Raw genomic sequence first — 18,822 nt, forward strand, 5'->3', positions numbered from 1 at the left:
TGTGCTGCAGCAATTAAAGTAAATTAAGCCTTGCAAGTTGAAGCAAATAGTTTGCACAGGTGTCCTAACTTAATTGATTACTTTTAAACCCTCTGTCTGTCTTAAAGCAGAGTTGGAACAGATTGTTACTGCACCCTCTGAAGTACTACTTGAACAGTATTCCAGGAATAATGGAAATAATATGGCAATTAACAGATAAAATGGGATAGAGCATTATTACCCATAGAAGAGTAGACCTTTTATTTAGAGAAACACAACGGAGAGGCAATTGGAAACTGGAAGAAACTCTGATAGGAAGTGACCTGGCAAACCCAAAGTCACAACCCAATCGGAAGACAAGTTTTTTTAGGTCACCAGCTTGCGTGATAGCCTCCTCACTGCATAGCAGCTTCAAGTACAGCTTAACAGTGGTTTGAAAAAAGCAAGCTTCAGTTTCTACTGTGAAGAGAAAATCTTGCAAGCATGGGTCATGTAAAGGATTTGTTCCTACCCTGCTGCCAGGGTGGGCACTGGCTTACCTCCCCCAAACTAGATAAATGGCATAGGACAGGGATTGGCAACCTGCGGCTCTCAAGCCACATGTGGCATTCCCATTTTTATATCTTAACATATAATTTGATAATACAGAACTGAGCAATGTTGTATAATAGTCACCTTTGCGCTGTTACATGTCCGAGTGTTTTAAAACTGAGACACAAAACTCTATGGGTGTTCTAACGTCTAATTTGCAATGAAATGTTATTCAGTAACTAAAAAATCTAATTTTGAACGTTGCTTTTTAACAAAAGTGTGACATAATTTGCAAAAAAAAACAAATACATTTGAAGAAAGAAAAAGCGTTGACAGAATTGAAGCAAAATAGGCAACAATCAAGTTTTGCTGTTTCATTAGATTGCAAAGCATAGAAATCCTTTATTTTCTTTCATTATGGTGTAAAAAAAAAAAAAACGTGCTTTTTAAATTTGGCCAAACATCTGTAATCTAACTTCAAAAATAAAGATGTTATTCAAAAATTAAACATACTCCACTATTTGAAAAATGCTGTTCATGACAGAATCCTTAAGATGTGTAAGAATGTGATGGATCTGCAGATTAATGATGTAAAATCGGCATATGTATTGTCTTTGGCATGTGTGACGAGTCATGACATAAAGGAAATTGCACAAATTAGCCTTCGGTATGTTTTCAGTAAAGGTCTCCATGAAGAATTTCTGGCTTTGATACCTCTTGAAGGACAAACTCGAGGTGAAGATATCGTTGCAGCAATTTTGGAATTTACGACTGCAGAAAGTAGACAAGAATACAAGGAGATAAGGCACAAGGTGAAGGCTAAAAAAAAAAAAAAAAGTATGATGAATTGTATGAGAGGCTGGACACTATTGGCTAGACAGATGGACCGAGCTGGGAAAGATGTGTAGCAGGTTAGGGTGATAAAGGATAAAGATGGAAACATACTCTCAAGTGAGGAGGGTGTGTTGAGCAGATGGAAAGAGTACTTTGAGAGGCTGATAAATACAGAGAAAGGGAGAGAAGATTGGATGATGTGTAGATAGTGAATCAGGTAGTGCAACGGATTAGCAAGGAGGAAGTAAGGACAGTTATGAAGAGGATAAAGAATGGGAAAGCCCGTTGGTCCAGAGGACATACCCATGGAAGCATGGAGGTGTTTAGGAGAGATGGCAGTGGAGTTTTTAACCAGATTGTTTAAAGGAATCTTGGAAAGTGAGAGGATACCTGAGGAGGGGAGAAGCAGTGTACTGGTACCAAATTTTAAGAATAAGGGGGATGTGCAGAGCTGTAGTAACTACAGGGGGATAAAATTGATGAGCCACAGCATGAAGTTATGGGAAAAAGTAGTGGAAGCTAGGTTAAGAAGTGAGGTGATGATTAGTGATTAGCAGTATGGTTTCATGCTAAGAAAGAGCACCACAGATCCAATGTTTGCTCTGAGGGTGTTGATGGAGAAGTATAGAGAAAGGCCAGAAGGAGTTGCATTGCGTCTTTGTGGACCTGGAGAAAGCATATGACAGGGTGCCTCAAGAGGGGTTGTGGTATTGTATGAGGAAGTCGGGAGTGGCAGAGAAGTACGTAAGAGTTGTAAAGGATATGTACGAGGGATATGTGACTGGTGAGAACTGCAGTAGTAGTTACAGATGCATATAACGTGGAGGTGGGATTACATCAGGGATTGGCTCTGAGACCCTTTATTTGCAGTGGTGATGAACGGGTTGACAGACGAGATTAGACAGGAGTCCCCGTGAACTGCGATGTTTGCTGATGACATTGTGATCTGTAGCAAGAGTAGGGAGCAGGTTGAGGAGACCCTGGAGAGTTGGAGGTTTGCTCTAGAGAGAAGAGGAATGAAAGTCAATAAGAACAATACTGAATACATGTGTGTGAATGAGAGGGAGGTCAGTGGAATGGTGAGGATGCAAGGAGTAGAGTTGGCGAAGGTGGATGAGTTTAAATACTTGGAATCAACAATTCAGAGTAACGGATTGTGGAAGAGAGGTGAAAAAGAGAGTGCAGGCATGGTGGAATGGGTGGAGAAGAGTGTCAGGAGTGATTTGTGACAGACTGGTATCAACAAGAGTGAAAGGGAAGGTCTACAGGATGGTAGTGAGACCAGCTATGTTATATGGGTTGGAGACGGTGGCACTGACCAGAAAGCAGGAGACGGAGCTGGAGGTGGCAGAGTTAAAGATGCTAAGATTTGCACTGGGTGTGATGGATGGACAGGATTAGAAATGAGGACATTAGAGGGTCATCTGAGTTGGACGGCTGGAAGACAGTCAGAGAGGTGAGATTGCACTGGTTTGGATATGTGCAGAGGAGAGATGCTGGGTATATTGGGAAAAATATGTTAAGGATAGAGCTGCCAGAAAAGAGGAAGGCCTAAGAGAAGGTTTATGGATGTGATGAGAGAGGACATGCAGGTGGTGGGTGTAACAGAACAAGATACAAAGGACAGGACAAAATGGAAGATGATCTGCTGTGGCAACCCCTAACAGGAGCAGCCGGAAGAAGAAGAATAAGGGAAATTGACATCAATAAATTGGTCTTATCGCTACAGAAGGAGCACACATTAATGATTGATAAAATAAGGGAAATCTGTTTCAATTTGAGAAACTTTTAAAAATCCATCTGGAAACTACGGGAAGTGTCATTGATAGCAAGTTCTTTCTAGTAACTTACAAAAATGCATGATTCATTTACAGGTCGCTTCAAAGATTTCAGAGATGAAAAGTCTACTCTTTTGTTCTTGACAAAACCACTTTTGGCAAATGCCAGTCGAATAAATTTTTTGCCGTTTCCAGCATTTGATAGAGCTCAGTTTGAACTACAATGAACAGACTTGAAAAGCATAGATTTATGGACTTCAAAATTTACATCTTTACTAGAAAACCTGGGAAAAAACGTGACTTTAGCCATGAATTACAAATGGATAGAATTTTCCAACAGTTGAAAGGAGGACCAACTAATTTTCGAAACGTGGAACAGCCTTCCAGACTGTTGTCAACTCAAAATAGGAGTGTTGGGAATTTTGGTGATTTTTGGATCCACTTATTCTTGTGAACAGACGTTCTCCAACATTAATAATAGTAAAGGCAAGTTAAGAAGTCGGCTTAATGATGTAAGCTTGGAATCATGTTTAAAATTGAAGACTTTCAACTACTCACCAAACATGAAACAACTCTGTTTAAATGCAGTGTCAGAAGTCTCATTAAATTGTTATTCTTTATTTCCTATAAGTACTTGACATTTTTGTTTTAAATGCATGTATACCCATATCACATTAAAATCGTATCTTAAACCTTCTCTACCCATTGCGTCTCTTTGTAAATGTTGGGTCAAACATTTAGGATTAAATGGCTCTTTCCTTTAAAAAGGTTGCTGACCCCTGGCATAGGAACATGAATGAGTGCATCAGTGAAGTGTTTTAAATCCCTCTGAAACCAAATTGTCAGTTCTCCAAATCTTGCTTGTTTGAATGCTTTTCAGAGCAATCCCACTCCACTCCTAGCAGCAATAATAAACAATTAACAGATAAGTTATTTGTGGGTTATTTTTAAGAGTATTTTTCCAACTTTGTTTTGTACTGGATTTTTTTTTATCTAAATACCTTTTGCTATCATTTTACATTTTTTGACTTAACTTTAAATGTCTATTGATAATCATGTTCTTCAGGCCTAGTTTACATCAATGTACAATTGCAGAGTTTTGTACAATACAAAGATGAATATTACAATAAAACATTTTGTTATTTCTTTAATTACATGACCCATTTTAGCACAATAGAACATACAGTATGTATATTTGCAAGAAACTCTTGCTTTAAATATTACAAGTGAAATACTGTACAACTTTTTTTTTTTTTTTTTTTATAAAGCGAGTTGTTACTAATGTCCACAAATCACTTTTTGATCACAGCTGTACTCCCAAATACTTCTCGACCCTAACCACCCTTCCCTCAGTAAACTGAATTTCCGTGGTAACTTTGGACATGCAGTGTATAGTCCATCTGCCCATCCATGTAAAATATTTTAATGTTAAACTATCAAACACTTAAAATGATACATTTGTTGGACACAAGTGAAACACCTAATGGTGAAGGTATTTGTTCAACAGGGTCCTCTTTGTTTTGAATGTTTCCTGTTGCTGTCATTTTTTAAAAAGTATGCCATTTGTTTTGTTCACTTGAACTTTTGTAACTGACTTAAATAGTAATAAATGTGTCTAGTTTTAGCTTTAAGACTGTCAGGACTAGGGTTGTCATGACACCAAAATTTCAAACTTTGATACATACAATAACTAAGAAAAGTATTGAAGTTCAATACAGTTTTGATGCCCAATACAGTATATAACTCAATAAAAATGTATTTAAATAAATTTCAATTCTGTATGCATTCTAATTTTTACATTGTTAAAACAAATGGATATTTCACTCATTATATCGAAGTACTTAAAAGTAGTGCAATCTTTTGTAAAAGTGAAAAGTAAAGTTGCATAAGCAATACACAGTAAGCAAATCTAAATACAGTCAACAGCTAGTTTTTCCACCAGTATGAGGAAACTGCAACAAAGCAGAGCCGTCAATTTTTTTTAAAAAAAGGAAAAAAAAAAAAATCAAATCACTGTCATTGCTGTGCTGAGCAGTACGTTTTTGTGATACGGTTCAATTGGACTGAACTGCACTAGGCTGCTGCATTCACAAGGAGCCCATCCAAAAAGTCCAACTATCACTTTAGTTATGATTCCCCCCCCCAACTTAATTTCTACTGTAAGAAGCAGTATGTTAGCACACAGAGGAGTAGCTCCACTGTTCATGCAGTTTAGCACTGAACAGTTATAGTGCCTTACATATATAGTACATGTGATAAAATCTAATTAAAACACTTAAATGAAACAAACTAAAGTAACATGCTATGATAGCACATTTCATGTCAGTGACTTCAAGATAGAAGGGTGAGATAGAGCCCTTAGTGAATGATGTCCTCACAGGTGGCGCAGTGGTAGTACTGCTGCTTTGCAGTAAGGAGACTGTGGAAGATTGTGGGTTCGCTTCCCGGTTCCTCCCTGTGTGGATAGCGGTTTGAGTACTGAGAAAAGCGCTATATAAATGCAATGAATTATTATTATTAACAGTGCCAAATAAAACTGGCCCACATGTGATAATAATAGCACACCTCTGTCTTAATGCACTAATGTTTATCTGACTACAGAAAGTTTTAAGCTGGGGGGGGGGGGGAACTACAAACTTTACATACCTATTTCAAACACAACAGGTTACAAGCTTATGATTAAATTTTCCATAATTAAGAAATAGGATACGACTCAATTTTCTGTATTGACTTGCGTTTTGGTCCTTCAAATATTAAGTTAAATAGGGTGTGTCAACCCTTTTCGCTAGTATTTTGTGGTAGTAAATCTTGCATTCAGACTTGCATGTATCTTGTAGTTTATTTTAGACACCACCCTGGCTTGCCACTTTGTTAGTTGCGTGTGGCAGTCAAGACACAGACTCTGCTGAAGTTTCCAACTTAATAAAACCTGTGAGTGGGTCAAAAGGAGTCTGCAACTGTAGACATACCCATTGGTAGCTTATGAGGCTCAATTGTCAAAAGCGAACTGGAAGTGCAGTCACAGAGGTAGACTGTAGAATTGATACCATGAAAAATGAGTTTTGAAACGATTTTTAAAGAGCCACAATCGATACCTATAGATATTTTAATACTTTTGACAACCCTAGTCAGGATGTCTTAGCACATGTGATGTCCTGTTTTAAGATCAGAACAGTATAATATACAATATCAAATAATATGTCTGATTATACCAGAATGACTTTATTTGCATGCCACATTTTGATGCTGTGCTTGGTTTTTCCATGAAAGCCTCCGAATGTGTGCTTAAAGTAAGGTCTGCAATAAATACTTAAAGGTATTTGGTTTTAGTCCTGAATTTAATGATGAAAATGATATTTTAGGCTTCCTTTGTCATATTTATTAAATAAATGTTCTTTGTGTAAATCCCTAGTCTTTTAGTACATTTCAGAATGTTTTCAGCTTAGCATGGAAAATAGTGAAAAGATCTGCTTAATGATGCAGACCTTATTAATAGTGGCTATGTGTATTTTAATTTTTTGTGGATACACTGATTTGTCAATGCAGCCCTTTAAATTCATGCAAAGTCACGAATGTACTTATTATTAACCCCTTAACCGCCCTCTGCCGGATATATCCGGCATCGTTGTTTTATTGCTAACGCCATACTGCCGGAATTATCCGGCACATTTGCCTGTGGTTATATGAATGCCTGGCAAGTAGTATAACTGACGGTTTGGCGTGGGTATTATTACTACATTGTATTTCGACAAGTCTGTGGTTGTTTTGGCCGGTCATGTGACGTGATTCGCATGTGACAGCTGTGAATATGGCGAAACATAAACTGACTTCAAGTGAGGCTTTGCAGGCGATTTTGGACAATTCTGATCATGATTGTAGCAGTTCTGAAGAAGATTTTAGCGACAATGATGAGCAGCAACTTGTGCTGCATGATACTGTGAATGAAGACGCATCGGATGATGGCGATGAGTGGGTGTATCCCCAGCACCTCAACTGGACTGCTGTCCAAGGTGAACTACCTTTTCTGTATCCGTTTGAGGCAACGTGTGGCATTACTGTTGATGTAAACAATTACACTGCTGAGCAGTTTTATGAGCTGTTTGTGTCACCTGATTTGATCAGACATTTTGTTCATCAGACAAATCTGTATGCAGCACAGTTTATTGAGAAAAATCCCAATTTACCTCCACATTCCCGTGTTCGTGCTTGGGTTGACACTGATGAAAACGAAATGAAAAAATTCATTGGGATTTTGATGTTGATGGGAATAATCAGAAAACCAGATATTGAGATGTACTGGTCTACAGATCCTATGTATGCAACACCTATTTTTGCAGCTATCATGACACGTAACTGATTCTCTTTGCTGCTGAAATTCTTTCATTTGAATGACAACAGAAATGAGCCAGATAAGAAAGATCCAAACCGCGACCGCTTGTTCAAGCTACGTCCTTTGATTGATCATTTATTTGAAGCATTTCAGTTGCCCTACATGCCAGGACCGTCAGTTGCAGTTGATGAAAGTTTATTGTTGTGGAAGGGCCGCTTACAGTTTCGACAGTATCTACCATTGAAAAGGGCATGGTTTGGTATCAAGATGTTTTGCTTAGCTGAGAATTCAGGTTACATTTATAGATTTCGTGTATACACTGGCAAAGAGGATCCTATTAGTAGTATTTCAGCAGTGTTGCCAGATGAATGTAAGGACTTTGGACTTTCAGAAAAAATTGTTGTGTACCTTGCCCTAACACTATTGGACAATGGGTACACCATTTGGATGGATAACTGGTACTCCAGTTGTAGGCTGTTCCATTACCTTCATCACCGTAAAACTACAGCATGTGGCACAATTCGTTCTAACAGGGTCCCTCCAGAAGTTCGCAATTCAGCGCCAGCACCGGGTCAGCACATTGCATACCGCAGTGGCCCATTGCTGTGCCTGAAATTTCGAGACAAAAAAGATGTTCACATGCTAACAACTCAGCACAATGAGTCTGTGCAGGAGGCTCCCCGCAGAAGAGGACGCCCATCACCTACTGATGTCCGTTACAAGCCTCAATGCATCATTGAATATAACAGCAACATGGGTGCTGTTGACAAGCAGGACCAAATATTGGAACCCTATTCGGCTGCAAGAAAAACTATGAAGTGGTATAAAAAGTTATCAGTTCATCTGCTCCAAATGGCAATGCTGAATGCTCACATTTTGTACCAGAAAAATGGAGGCACAAAAACATTTCTGCAGTTTGAACATGACGTCATTGCAGCCTTCATTTTCTCTGGTGAGGAACAACATGCAGATAGAGTAGAGGCAGTGGTGAGGCTCACAGAACGTCACTTTCCGGACAAACTCGAACCAACACCAACTTGGACCAAGCCACAGGCACGCTGTCGTGTCTGTTCAAAGAAGGGTCAGCGTAGAGACGTCAAGACCTTCTGCTCAAAGTGTCCCAGCAATCCAGGACTTTGTGCAGTTCCCTGCTTTGGCCTGTGGCACAGCAAACTCAAATACTGGGAATGAAACTATGATTGACTGAACTACTTTTGACTTTTGAATTACTTTTGACTGTTCCGTTTTGTAGTAGACAATAAATCCAGAAGCCTGAGAAAAGGTACATTTTGTGTTTTATTATGTGTTTGCCCATTTCTAGAACTTGCACAACATTTAGTGGTCAATACTGCTTGAATAAATGTAAAAAAGTAAAAAAACGAAAATTGTTCAGATTTCGCCTGGCGTGGGGAATATCTAGGGAGTTGGCGGTTAAAGGGTTAATAGCCTTAGAAAATAGCCTGTGTGTGTGTTTGTTTCTTCTTGCTATAGTTTTCCTTAACCAAAATAATATTCAGCACTGAGAGTATTTGTATTAATATCAATGTTTATACCCACTAATGTTTGTTTATTTTTTTCCCCTCCCTTCCCCTTTGCTTCTGCAAGTTCGTTAATGGCAAGTAACGTGACCAACAAGAATGATCCACGGTCTTTGAATTCCCGTGTGTTTATTGGTAACCTCAACACACTTCTTGTAACAAAGGCAGATGTAGAGGCTATCTTCAGCAAGTATGGAAAAATTGTAGGTTGTTCAGTACACAAGGGTTTTGCCTTTGTCCAGTTTCAAAATGAGAGGACGGCACGCAATGCTGTGGCTGGAGAGGATGGACGTGTAGTTGTTGGACAAGTTCTTGGTGGGTATTTATCTTGGTGCCTATCCTGTAAAGAGATCAAATTAAAAATTTGCTTTCATGTTTACAGAAATGTGTGCTTCTGCATGGCAAGATGTTTTTCTTAACCTTTGTATCCAAAAGCTGAGACATGAATTCAGTTTTTAAGCTATTGTATTCATTGCTTTTGAGAAGCTGGTCTAATAAATATAGTATATTAAAAATTTTGAGTAATAAATATAATCTTCGTTTGGAAACGTTCTAGAAACTTTCTAGCTGTGTTGAACCCTTTAGTTTTCCTTTTGGGTGTCACTGTTATTAACACATTTATATCATGGACATTGTTTTTGTGTCTTAATTAAAGACATAAATAAAGAATAATCTCCATGTTTCAGACATCAATCTGGCAGGTGAGCCTAAACCACATAGATCGAAGACTGGCAAGCGTTCTGCGGGAGACATGTACAGGTAAGGTTGGATAAAAATTTGTGTTGGGACAGTATACAGTATGTTAACAAAGTTTTTTTCCTGTTTTTATATTGGTAAATGTATTGCAAATTTTCCAAATCTTTTTGAATATGTAAAGATACACAACTTCTTTGAAAAACCAAAAGCAAATTTACTAGTTCTGTGTAAATTAGAAGTCTTAAGTAGCAACAAATTAGCAGCCCAAATGCACTAATACTGTAGATTATCTTCCCCATTAACTTCATTAATGGGACCATGCAGGTTGAGAAACAGTTAAGTGTATAGCTCAAGATTATATGGTATTGGTGAAACTTTTATAATTTTACCAATAATTTATATTTCACTCTGAGCTGGCATATGTCAAGTGCTATCAAAAACATGTTATAGTTTGTGATATACAAGTCGTTGTTAGGAAACTATCAAGTTTACTCTACTTATTCCTGCAGCTTTGAGAGGATAAGATGAAAAAATTACATTTATCATAGAAAAAATAGTTTTAAGGTCAGGACCACAAATTTCACTTTTATGTTTGGACCTATAATTATAAGAAATGTTCCCCATTAACAAGTTGAATTACCCTTCTCATTAAGACACTGACCTTTGGGAGCTTCCCCACCTCCAAGAGTTGTCCTGGGACATCATATTTAAGAATTGTGAAACAGTATCTTGTCACTGATCATGTTATGGAGATTGTGGTCAGCTTAGTTTTACTTGGATATGTGGCATTGTTTATTTAGTTATAATTTCACATTTGAAGATCTTTTTAGTACATGTAAAAGTACAACTCTTCTTTATGTACCTTTAGTGCCTAAATCATTAATAATTTAAATCATTTTGTGTATGTCTTTTTTTTCCCCCACTTAATAGTTCTTCCTATGATCTGGATTATGATTTCCAGCGAGACTACTATGATCGGTAAGCAATTCCAAGATGTTTATAACTAAGCTTGTTTATTTTGTGTTCACATTACTTAAATGATTCATCTGCTTATGTGAAAAAAAAAAACAAAAAGCTAGATTTACAGTTTTAAAAATAGTTTAAATCTCTGGCTAATCTATTCCATTTATAGTTATTACAGAATTATCATACATCAGTAATTGAATGATGTGTAAATAAAATGAACCTTCAGTTTTTAAAAAATGGATAGAGAGGGTACAGTGTTCTTTATCTAAATGAAGTTTTCATTATTTAATTGGCTTTTTGGCTCAGAGGTCTATCTTTAAAGTTCTAAAGATAAGCACTTTCTTTAAATTAAAAAAAAAAAAAAAAAATCTTGCCTGCACAGGCACTTTACAGTTTAGTAACTCTTCAGGCTTTTGCACAATGCCCCATAGCCTCCCAGTTTAAAGTGACCAGTGCAAGGAATTTATAATTTTATAGAAAGCACTTTTCTTTAGAGCACAGTTTTGCATGGTGAATGCATATATACAATGTTTGTGAAGAAATAAGTTTGACTTGAAAAACAAACTCTTCCTTTAAAGGAAGATTCAGAATGCTGTTGTAATAAAAGGCAGTAAGGTATGTTAAGTAAAAGGTTTGATTTGGTGGCAAATTAGAAATTATGATCTGACTTCACAAAATTCAGTGGCAAAGCCTTTTAATATTAATTTTGGACATTACTAGTTTAACATTATTTTTAAACCTTTAATCACTGAAAGCATTGTCTCATTTGATGAATAAGCAAGTACTGGTTTTCTTATGGTGCACACAATTGTTTGTTCTCTTTTATGTAGGATGTATTCATACCCATCACGTGTTCCTCCTGCTCCTCCTCCTCTCTCCAGACCCGTAGTACCATCAAAGAGGCCACGAGTCAGTACCAGTGGTGGACGCCGCACCAAAAGCAGCTTCTCATCAAAAGGCAGTCAGAGGAGCTCCTCGCGTACCTGTAAGTATCACAGAGCATGTTAAACTTCTTTTTCGAATTAAAATATGCAATTTCTGAAGCAAAAAATAGTAAAATGACTTCTAATTTAAATGGGTGGTTAGGATGTGTAGAAGTGCCGGCTGGAATTTTAAATTGATTCCGATGCTTGGTGGCTTTCTTATTATGTACTGTGACACTTTCTTGAAAAGGAACATTTGGTGGTAGGAATTGTAGGTGTTTTTGATGGACAGGAGTGTTGTCATGTTCCTACCTTGCTTTTACTTAGGAAAAATCTAAGGAAGAGATACTGAAGGCATGTAACATTAATATATTTCCTCTCCTATACACCTGTCAATAAATGGTCATGCAGAAATATCAAATCAATTTATAATGTATGTAGCAATGTTAAAAAGCAAAGTAACAGTACAAGACTTGCTTCATGGTTTAAATGTACAGTTGTGTCCAAAGGTTCTGAGAATGACAGAAATATTAATCCCCACAAAGCTTTCTGCCCCCGTTTTTATGATGGCAATTTGCATATACTCCAGAATGTTATGAAGAGTGATCAGATGAATTGCAATTAATTGCAAAGTCCCCCTTTTCCATGAAAATGAACTTAATCCAAAAACAACACATTTCCACTGCTGTTGTAAAGAAGGCTTCAGGGCATCTAAGAAAGTCCAGCAAGCTTCAAAACCATCTCCTAAAGTTGATTCAGCTGGGTGATCTGGGCAACATCAGTACAGAGCTTGCCCAGGAATGGCAGCAGGCAGGTGTGAGTGCATCTGCGCGCACAGTGAGGCGAAAACATTTGGAGGATGGCCTGGTGTCAAGAAGGGCAGCAAAGAAGCCATTTCTCTCCAAGAAAAACATCAGAGACAGACTGATATTCTGCAAAAGGTACAGGGATTGGACTGCTGGGGGAAAGTCATTTTCTCTGTTGAATCCCCTTTCCGATTGTTTGGGGCATCTGTAAAAAAGATTGTAAGGAGAAGAAAAGGTGAGCACTACCATCAGTCCTGTGTCATGCCAGTAGTAAAGTATCCTGAGATCATTCATGTGTGGGGTTGTCTCTCAGCCAAGGGAGTGGGCTCACTTATAATTTTGCCTAAGAACACAGCCATAAATAAAGAATGGGACCAAAACCTCCTCCAAGAGCAACTTCTCCTATCCATCCAAGAACAGTTTGGTGACAAACAGTGCCTTTTTCAGCATGATGGAGCACGTGCCATAAGGCGCAAAGGTGTTAAGTAAGTGGCTCGAGGTACAAAACATCAAGATTTTGGGTCCATGGCCAGGAAACTCCCGAGAATTAATCTCATTGAGAACTTGTGGTCAATCTTCAAGAGGCGGGTGGACAAACAAAAACCCACAAATTCTGACAAACCCCAAGCATTGATTACACAAGAATGGGCTGCCATCATTCAGGATTTGGCCCAGAAGTTGATTGACAGAATGCCAAGGCAAATTGCAGAGGTCTTGAAAAAGAAGGGCCAACACTGCAAATATTGACTCTTTGCATAAACGTAATGTATTGGTCAATAAAAGCCTTTGAAACTTATGAAATGCTTGTAATTATACTTTAGTGTACCATAGAAACTTCTGACAAAAAGATCTAAAAACACTGAAGCAGCAAACTCCGTTAAAACCAATACTTGTGTCATTCTCAAAACTTTTGGCCACGACAGAAGTGGCAGTCCTAACGAATGTGATTTCAATTCTTTATTGGTCTTTCCGCTTTTACAGAAGTCCCAGCAGTAGAAGTTAGGTAATGTTGCCATGTTCTACATTGGCCTTAAATACAAAAAACACAGTTGCTAACAGGAAAAAGTCCTGTGTAAAAGATTTTCTTTCCACATTGTGTTGCATTTCCACGTGTTGAAACATGTTGCACCGTTTCACACTGCATGTTAATTGGCCTAGATAGACTTTTGATATTCCAATTTATGATTTTTAAATGAAAGCTAACATTCTTATTTTAAAGTTAGACTCCAGAGTTTTGTATAGGCAGATTACTTCCAGTGGACTATACCCGTTCACGAGTGTACAAAATCCAAATTAAAAATAAAGTGAAATGTAACAGAATTAGGAATAAGATCTCCAAATACATGCATTTTCTTCAAATGTGCCTTTAGTTGTGTCATCTTGGTAAAATTGAGGACAATTCTTGGTGCGTAGAAGCCTCAAAATGGTCCAACTCTTTTAATTCTACAAATTATACAAAAAATTAACCTTCAAGTTCTCTTTAGCTTAAAAAAAAAAATTTAAGCTACTGTATTTTATTGTAATCTAACTAAAAAGCTGAAAAAAGTGGTTTGCAGCTCTGGTCCTTATGTTTTTGTATTTCCCAGGGAAAATTAGTGATATTTTTTGAAGTGTTTATTTATAAAGTTAATGTTTCTGTAACACATTTGCTAGATTTCCTGGCATTTATTGGCACAGCTAGGTTTTTTTTTATATATATATATATATAAATGGTCAGCTGTATGCAATATGAGTTAACAATTCAACCCACAACCAAAAATGTTTGCCTACTGTGAAGATCATGGCATCTAGGACAGAGAAAAGAGCTAAAAAAGCTCATATTAAGAGGATCCATAGATAGATAGATAAATTAATCAAAATAATATACATAACCAATTACTGCTTTTTGAAAATGAGCAAAGTTGAATTATTTTTGTTTGTTAATGTTGTGCAAAAATTAATGCATTTTTTTTAAAGTTTAAATTGAAGCAAAACATATCCTGAGTCGTGCTGCATGGTTGAGTGCTAATGTGTTGCTTTACTGTTACATTATTTCTCAGTGAAAATGGATGACCTGCAGACCATTAAGAAAGAATTAACACAAATCAAACATAAGGTGGATTATTTATTGGAGAGTCTTGAAAGAATGGAGAAGGACCATAGTAAAAAGTCAGGTATGTATTAGATATTATTTAGAAAATTTCCACCCAATTCTAGTATTCATTCTTTAATTTTTTAATGCATCTATTGTATGTACTTTGTAGAGCAAAAATGTAGCAAATCTGAAAGTGATGATGCTCTTCAGCAGCATAGTAGCAGCAGCTCCAAGAAAGATGAGGTGACTAAGATGGATCGAGAGGATGTAGGCGATTCTGATGATGAGAGAGACCTGCTGGAAGATGAAGAGGTAACAGTTTTTTAAAAAGTTGTTGTTGTGATCAGAGTAGTAATTTGGGCAGTAACATAACTAAAATAGTTAAGTGGTCAATTTCAAGCCATGAGGTTTTGTCCAGATCATGATGCAGCTCTACAAAAACACATGAAGAGGTGTGATTGGTAGTAACGATCTGCCTGATTTAAACCAAAGCAGTGTTTTGTTATTGGATTTCTGTGCTTCGTCCATAAGAAACACCATGTTCAAGGATAAAGTGGCTTATACTTTGTACCATAGCATCTTCGGTCAAAGATCTGTTATTTATGTTACAGTCGTGTGTTCAGACTTGTAGCCATATGTTCTGGACTTGGGTGAAGAAAGGGGCAGAGCTCTCAACTCACCACCTGGGGTTGAATTGTGTCAGATGGTAGTGGAGTTGTAAGGGTGGACTGGGGATATCTATGGGAAATCCATGTTCAGAAAAATTTCAACTTCTGCCTCTGAAAGAGCTTTTTGGGGAAGGTTGGGGACATGTTTAAGGCTTCCATTGTCCATTGCCATTAGCTTGAGGTGGCAACCCAAGAACACCAGAGGAGAGCGATGACATCAGCCTGAAGAAAGTGGCCTTCTGTATATGATTAGCAAGGGAGACTCCTGAAGTTTCAGAAGGGGTACCGAGAGTTCAACAAAGGCTGCATTTTCTAATTACTATTTAAGCATTTCTGTTAATAGCTTTTAATGTTTATTAATTTAATAAATACAAGAGTATGTTTATTTTAAACTTTGCTATTAACACTTGCTAACTTGCCTGGGTTCATAGGCATAACTAGATTTTACACAACTGTAGGATTTTCAGTGATTAATCAATAAGACGCTGTGAAACCACCATAACCCGGGCAGGACACAGTTTCAATACAACACACTGTTTATTTTCAGATTAACGTGCACAAAACATCTGCACTGGAACACATCTATATAGAGTCCCTTCCTTGCCGCCAATCCATCTGCCTTCCCTCCTCCGCAGGCTTTGTCTTCTTCCTCCCCACTCTGGCTGTTCAATGGAGTGAGGCGTCTCTACTTACTCAGGTCCCAGGAGGTGTTCCAGGTGGCTCATCAGTATTACCTGGAATCACTCCCAGGTGTGCTGGCAGCCCCCATGGAACCCAACAGGGCTTCACCAAACTGTAGCTCCCGGCATGCCCTGCCACAGCCACCCAGGAGGGATGCCCTCTGGTGTCCTGGGGGGTGGAGGTAGTGCCTCACCAAGGCCCTCAAGCCTGGTCCTTCCATTCTGATGGTATCTTGGCCTGGTAGTGGTCGTGGCCAGCCATCACAGACACCCACCACAGTTTGGCAAATCAATTCAGTTAATTGGGTGTAGGATTTCTGTTTCATATTACATCCAGGGGACCAGAAATATGAAGAGATCTGTACAATTAATGAACAAGGTTCATAAATCGGCGAAAGTCTACATTAACACTTTATCTGTGATTCGAAAAATCAACATTTATCTACACCATATTACCTTACTTGCTAACCGGTCAAAGGCTGGATGTTTATTTGGTGGAAGGTAAATAAAATTGGTGTAGATTAAAGTTTTGCTTTTCTTCTATTCATTTTTTTGAGTTTTAGAACTACTTCTTTGTGCATAATCCAGAGTGCTTTCCTGTTTATGTGCATGGTTGTAGTAGTGTTGTTCTTTTTATTGTTTGTGTTTTGTAAATAGATGTGTATTATATAAGAATTTTCTTTGTGTTTTAAATTTTGTAATCCTTTGTTTTTATTTACAATAAAAGTACATATAGGCTTTTTCTGTAATTATGAACATCTTTAACCAAAGAAATACAAATTTGTGCTTGAAGGTGAAGAGCCATGATCAAGAAGATGATGAGGATAATGAAGAGGACAGAGAGGCAGAGGAAGGAGAGGACGATGGTGACAGTGCAAATGGGGATGACGACTCATAAATGTATAGATGTATTGCACACTGACATTAGATCTATTTTCTGCCCTTTTTATTTTTGTTTTATTATTATTATTTTTTGCTCTCTTGAAATTTAACGGAATCAGGACACCTTCTGTTCCTTGTGTTTGTGTGCCGTTTAACATTGACCACACATTTTCCTCCTTGTGTGTCTTTATTTTTGATACCTCTTAAATAAACCATTTCTTTTATATCCTATTAGCTCTGAGTGTGTCCTGGTTTGTTTATGAACATGATGCCTTTTATGCTTAATTAGTATTTTGTCAAATGTGAAAAATTATACATTGTTTTAGAGTTATATTTCTATGAATTTGACATTGCTTACTCTGTATGTAAAAGGCAGTTTGTGCTGTTGAAAAAATGTTTTCTTTTAAAATAGAAAAAAGCATATCTGAGGCACGCCGTATAGTGGCCTTAAGCTTTATTCTTTAGACTTTTATTCTTATATTAAATTTGTCCAGAAATGTAATTGAGTCTTCAGCAAGGTTAATCATGGATGAGGATATTATACCTAAACCAAACATGATCAATTGTACTCTGATGTCTTAAATACACCCCTCTGTTGGAGAAAGTTTGTGAACCCTTGCTTTTAGCTGTGATGACTTTCCAGGTATGAGTCCTCTACATTCCCTCGCTTGCAGATAATTGTGTTCCTGCTTCTGCTTAAATGTTTTGAATTGTGTTGAAAGCTTAAGCTTTAGTTCACAGATTGATGTTCTGATATTCTTATCTGGATTTGGTAGTACAGTTTACGGGTCACTGCACCTTCAAGGCCCTTAGTACTACAGAGCTGCTCATTACCTTCATGCTCATGCTGTTTAGTTGGAAAATTCCATACTGTTCTATTCATAAACAAGAATATTCTTGTAAAAGGTTTTTTGATCATTAGCTTAAACTGAGGGACGCTTTCTTAATAGCTTCATTCGAATCCATGGCATTTACCTCTGATAAGCAACCATTTTTTTCAGATTCATCCTTTTTACGGACCCCTGAAAACTGAAATTGGTGATCATAAGAGGACTGAACAGAAGTTGCTGCTGCCTCTGGGTTCTGACAACCTACCTCCAGTATTGCATTTTACCTTGCTGTAATACGGAGGTTTGTTTGAGGGTCTCTTCTAAGGAGATTAACCTTTATACATGACCTGCCTGACCATGAAATCGGTTAAGGTGGCAGTCTTTGGAAATCTTTAGTCACTATCTGAAGCTTTGGGAATGAAGATTCTCAAAAGTGGATATAATTTCCTACCACAATCGTGTTAAAAAGAATAGACCAACACTAATAAGAGTTTGTGTATGGGGGAATTAATTTTTGTTTTTTAAATATTTGTATGATATGCTTTAGGCAGTACCATTCACACTGTATTTAACCCTTGATACTTTGACTTTTGAGCATACTATAGGAATATCTACATTAGCACAGCCTGTTATCTCACGGTTTCATTTTTCGCTTTTTCTCCATCTCTAAAGTACCATCTATTGTGTGTGATTTTAGTGAAATATTTTAGAACCTTAAAATCTGATTCAGTTTACTGTTAGATCAAAGGGGTTCACAAACTTTTTCAACAAAATGTGTCTGCATTGTAGTGATGACAGAAAAATATTGTTGAACGAAATTGTATGAATGAAGAGGGGAAAAAAAACCCTAGCAGGATTGAAAGTATAGGGATATCATTCAATAAAAGTATGTGTATGTGTATTTTTTATTTTATTTTTTTTTTTGTTACTCAAATTCATATGATTTTTGGCTGTTTTGTTTATCTCAGGTTATCCTGGTATCAATTAAACAATCATAACTTAAACCCCTTAAGGGGAGTGCATCTAGTAAAATCATTTGTATATTGGCACTAAGATTTGTATGTTTTCAAAGTGTTTTCACATATTTGCATGTAAATGCAAAGCCTTGTGTGTAATTTTGATAAGATTATGTTTTGAATTTAATAATTTCACAGTTGTACTTTTAAGCTTCAAGATATGGAAGTTTACTGCAGATGTGTAATAAAATGTTTCCTTGCTCTGTATTTAGCATCTCATGGTGCAGTTCCTGATTTGTGGTTAGCTGAAGGGTTTGTGGGAGCACAAGCCTTTTGTATGGTAAGGCATTT

The 18,822-nt window shown here is 37.3% G+C and overlaps 1 protein-coding gene across 3 annotated transcripts in view; it reads left to right on the forward strand.

Annotated features, from left to right (window-relative positions):
- Window positions 1-16,916, forward strand: part of hnrnpc (heterogeneous nuclear ribonucleoprotein C) — a 45,791-nt gene extending 28,875 nt beyond the window's left edge. For all 3 annotated transcript variants that reach the window (XM_028793563.2, XM_051923300.1, XM_028793564.2), the window contains 7 exons: window positions 9,058-9,305; window positions 9,677-9,749; window positions 10,617-10,664; window positions 11,483-11,637; window positions 14,421-14,534; window positions 14,625-14,767; window positions 16,597-16,916. In XM_028793563.2, the coding sequence (XP_028649396.1) occupies window positions 9,058-9,305; window positions 9,677-9,749; window positions 10,617-10,664; window positions 11,483-11,637; window positions 14,421-14,534; window positions 14,625-14,767; window positions 16,597-16,701 (886 nt within the window). In that variant the 3' untranslated portion in view covers window positions 16,702-16,916. The remainder of the gene's footprint in view (window positions 1-9,057; window positions 9,306-9,676; window positions 9,750-10,616; window positions 10,665-11,482; window positions 11,638-14,420; window positions 14,535-14,624; window positions 14,768-16,596) is intronic.
- Window positions 16,917-18,822: the final 1,906 nt, after the last annotated feature.

This window comes from Erpetoichthys calabaricus, chromosome 2 (genome assembly GCF_900747795.2).
Source record: "Erpetoichthys calabaricus chromosome 2, fErpCal1.3, whole genome shotgun sequence".
NCBI classification, from domain to species: domain Eukaryota; kingdom Metazoa; phylum Chordata; class Cladistia; order Polypteriformes; family Polypteridae; genus Erpetoichthys; species Erpetoichthys calabaricus.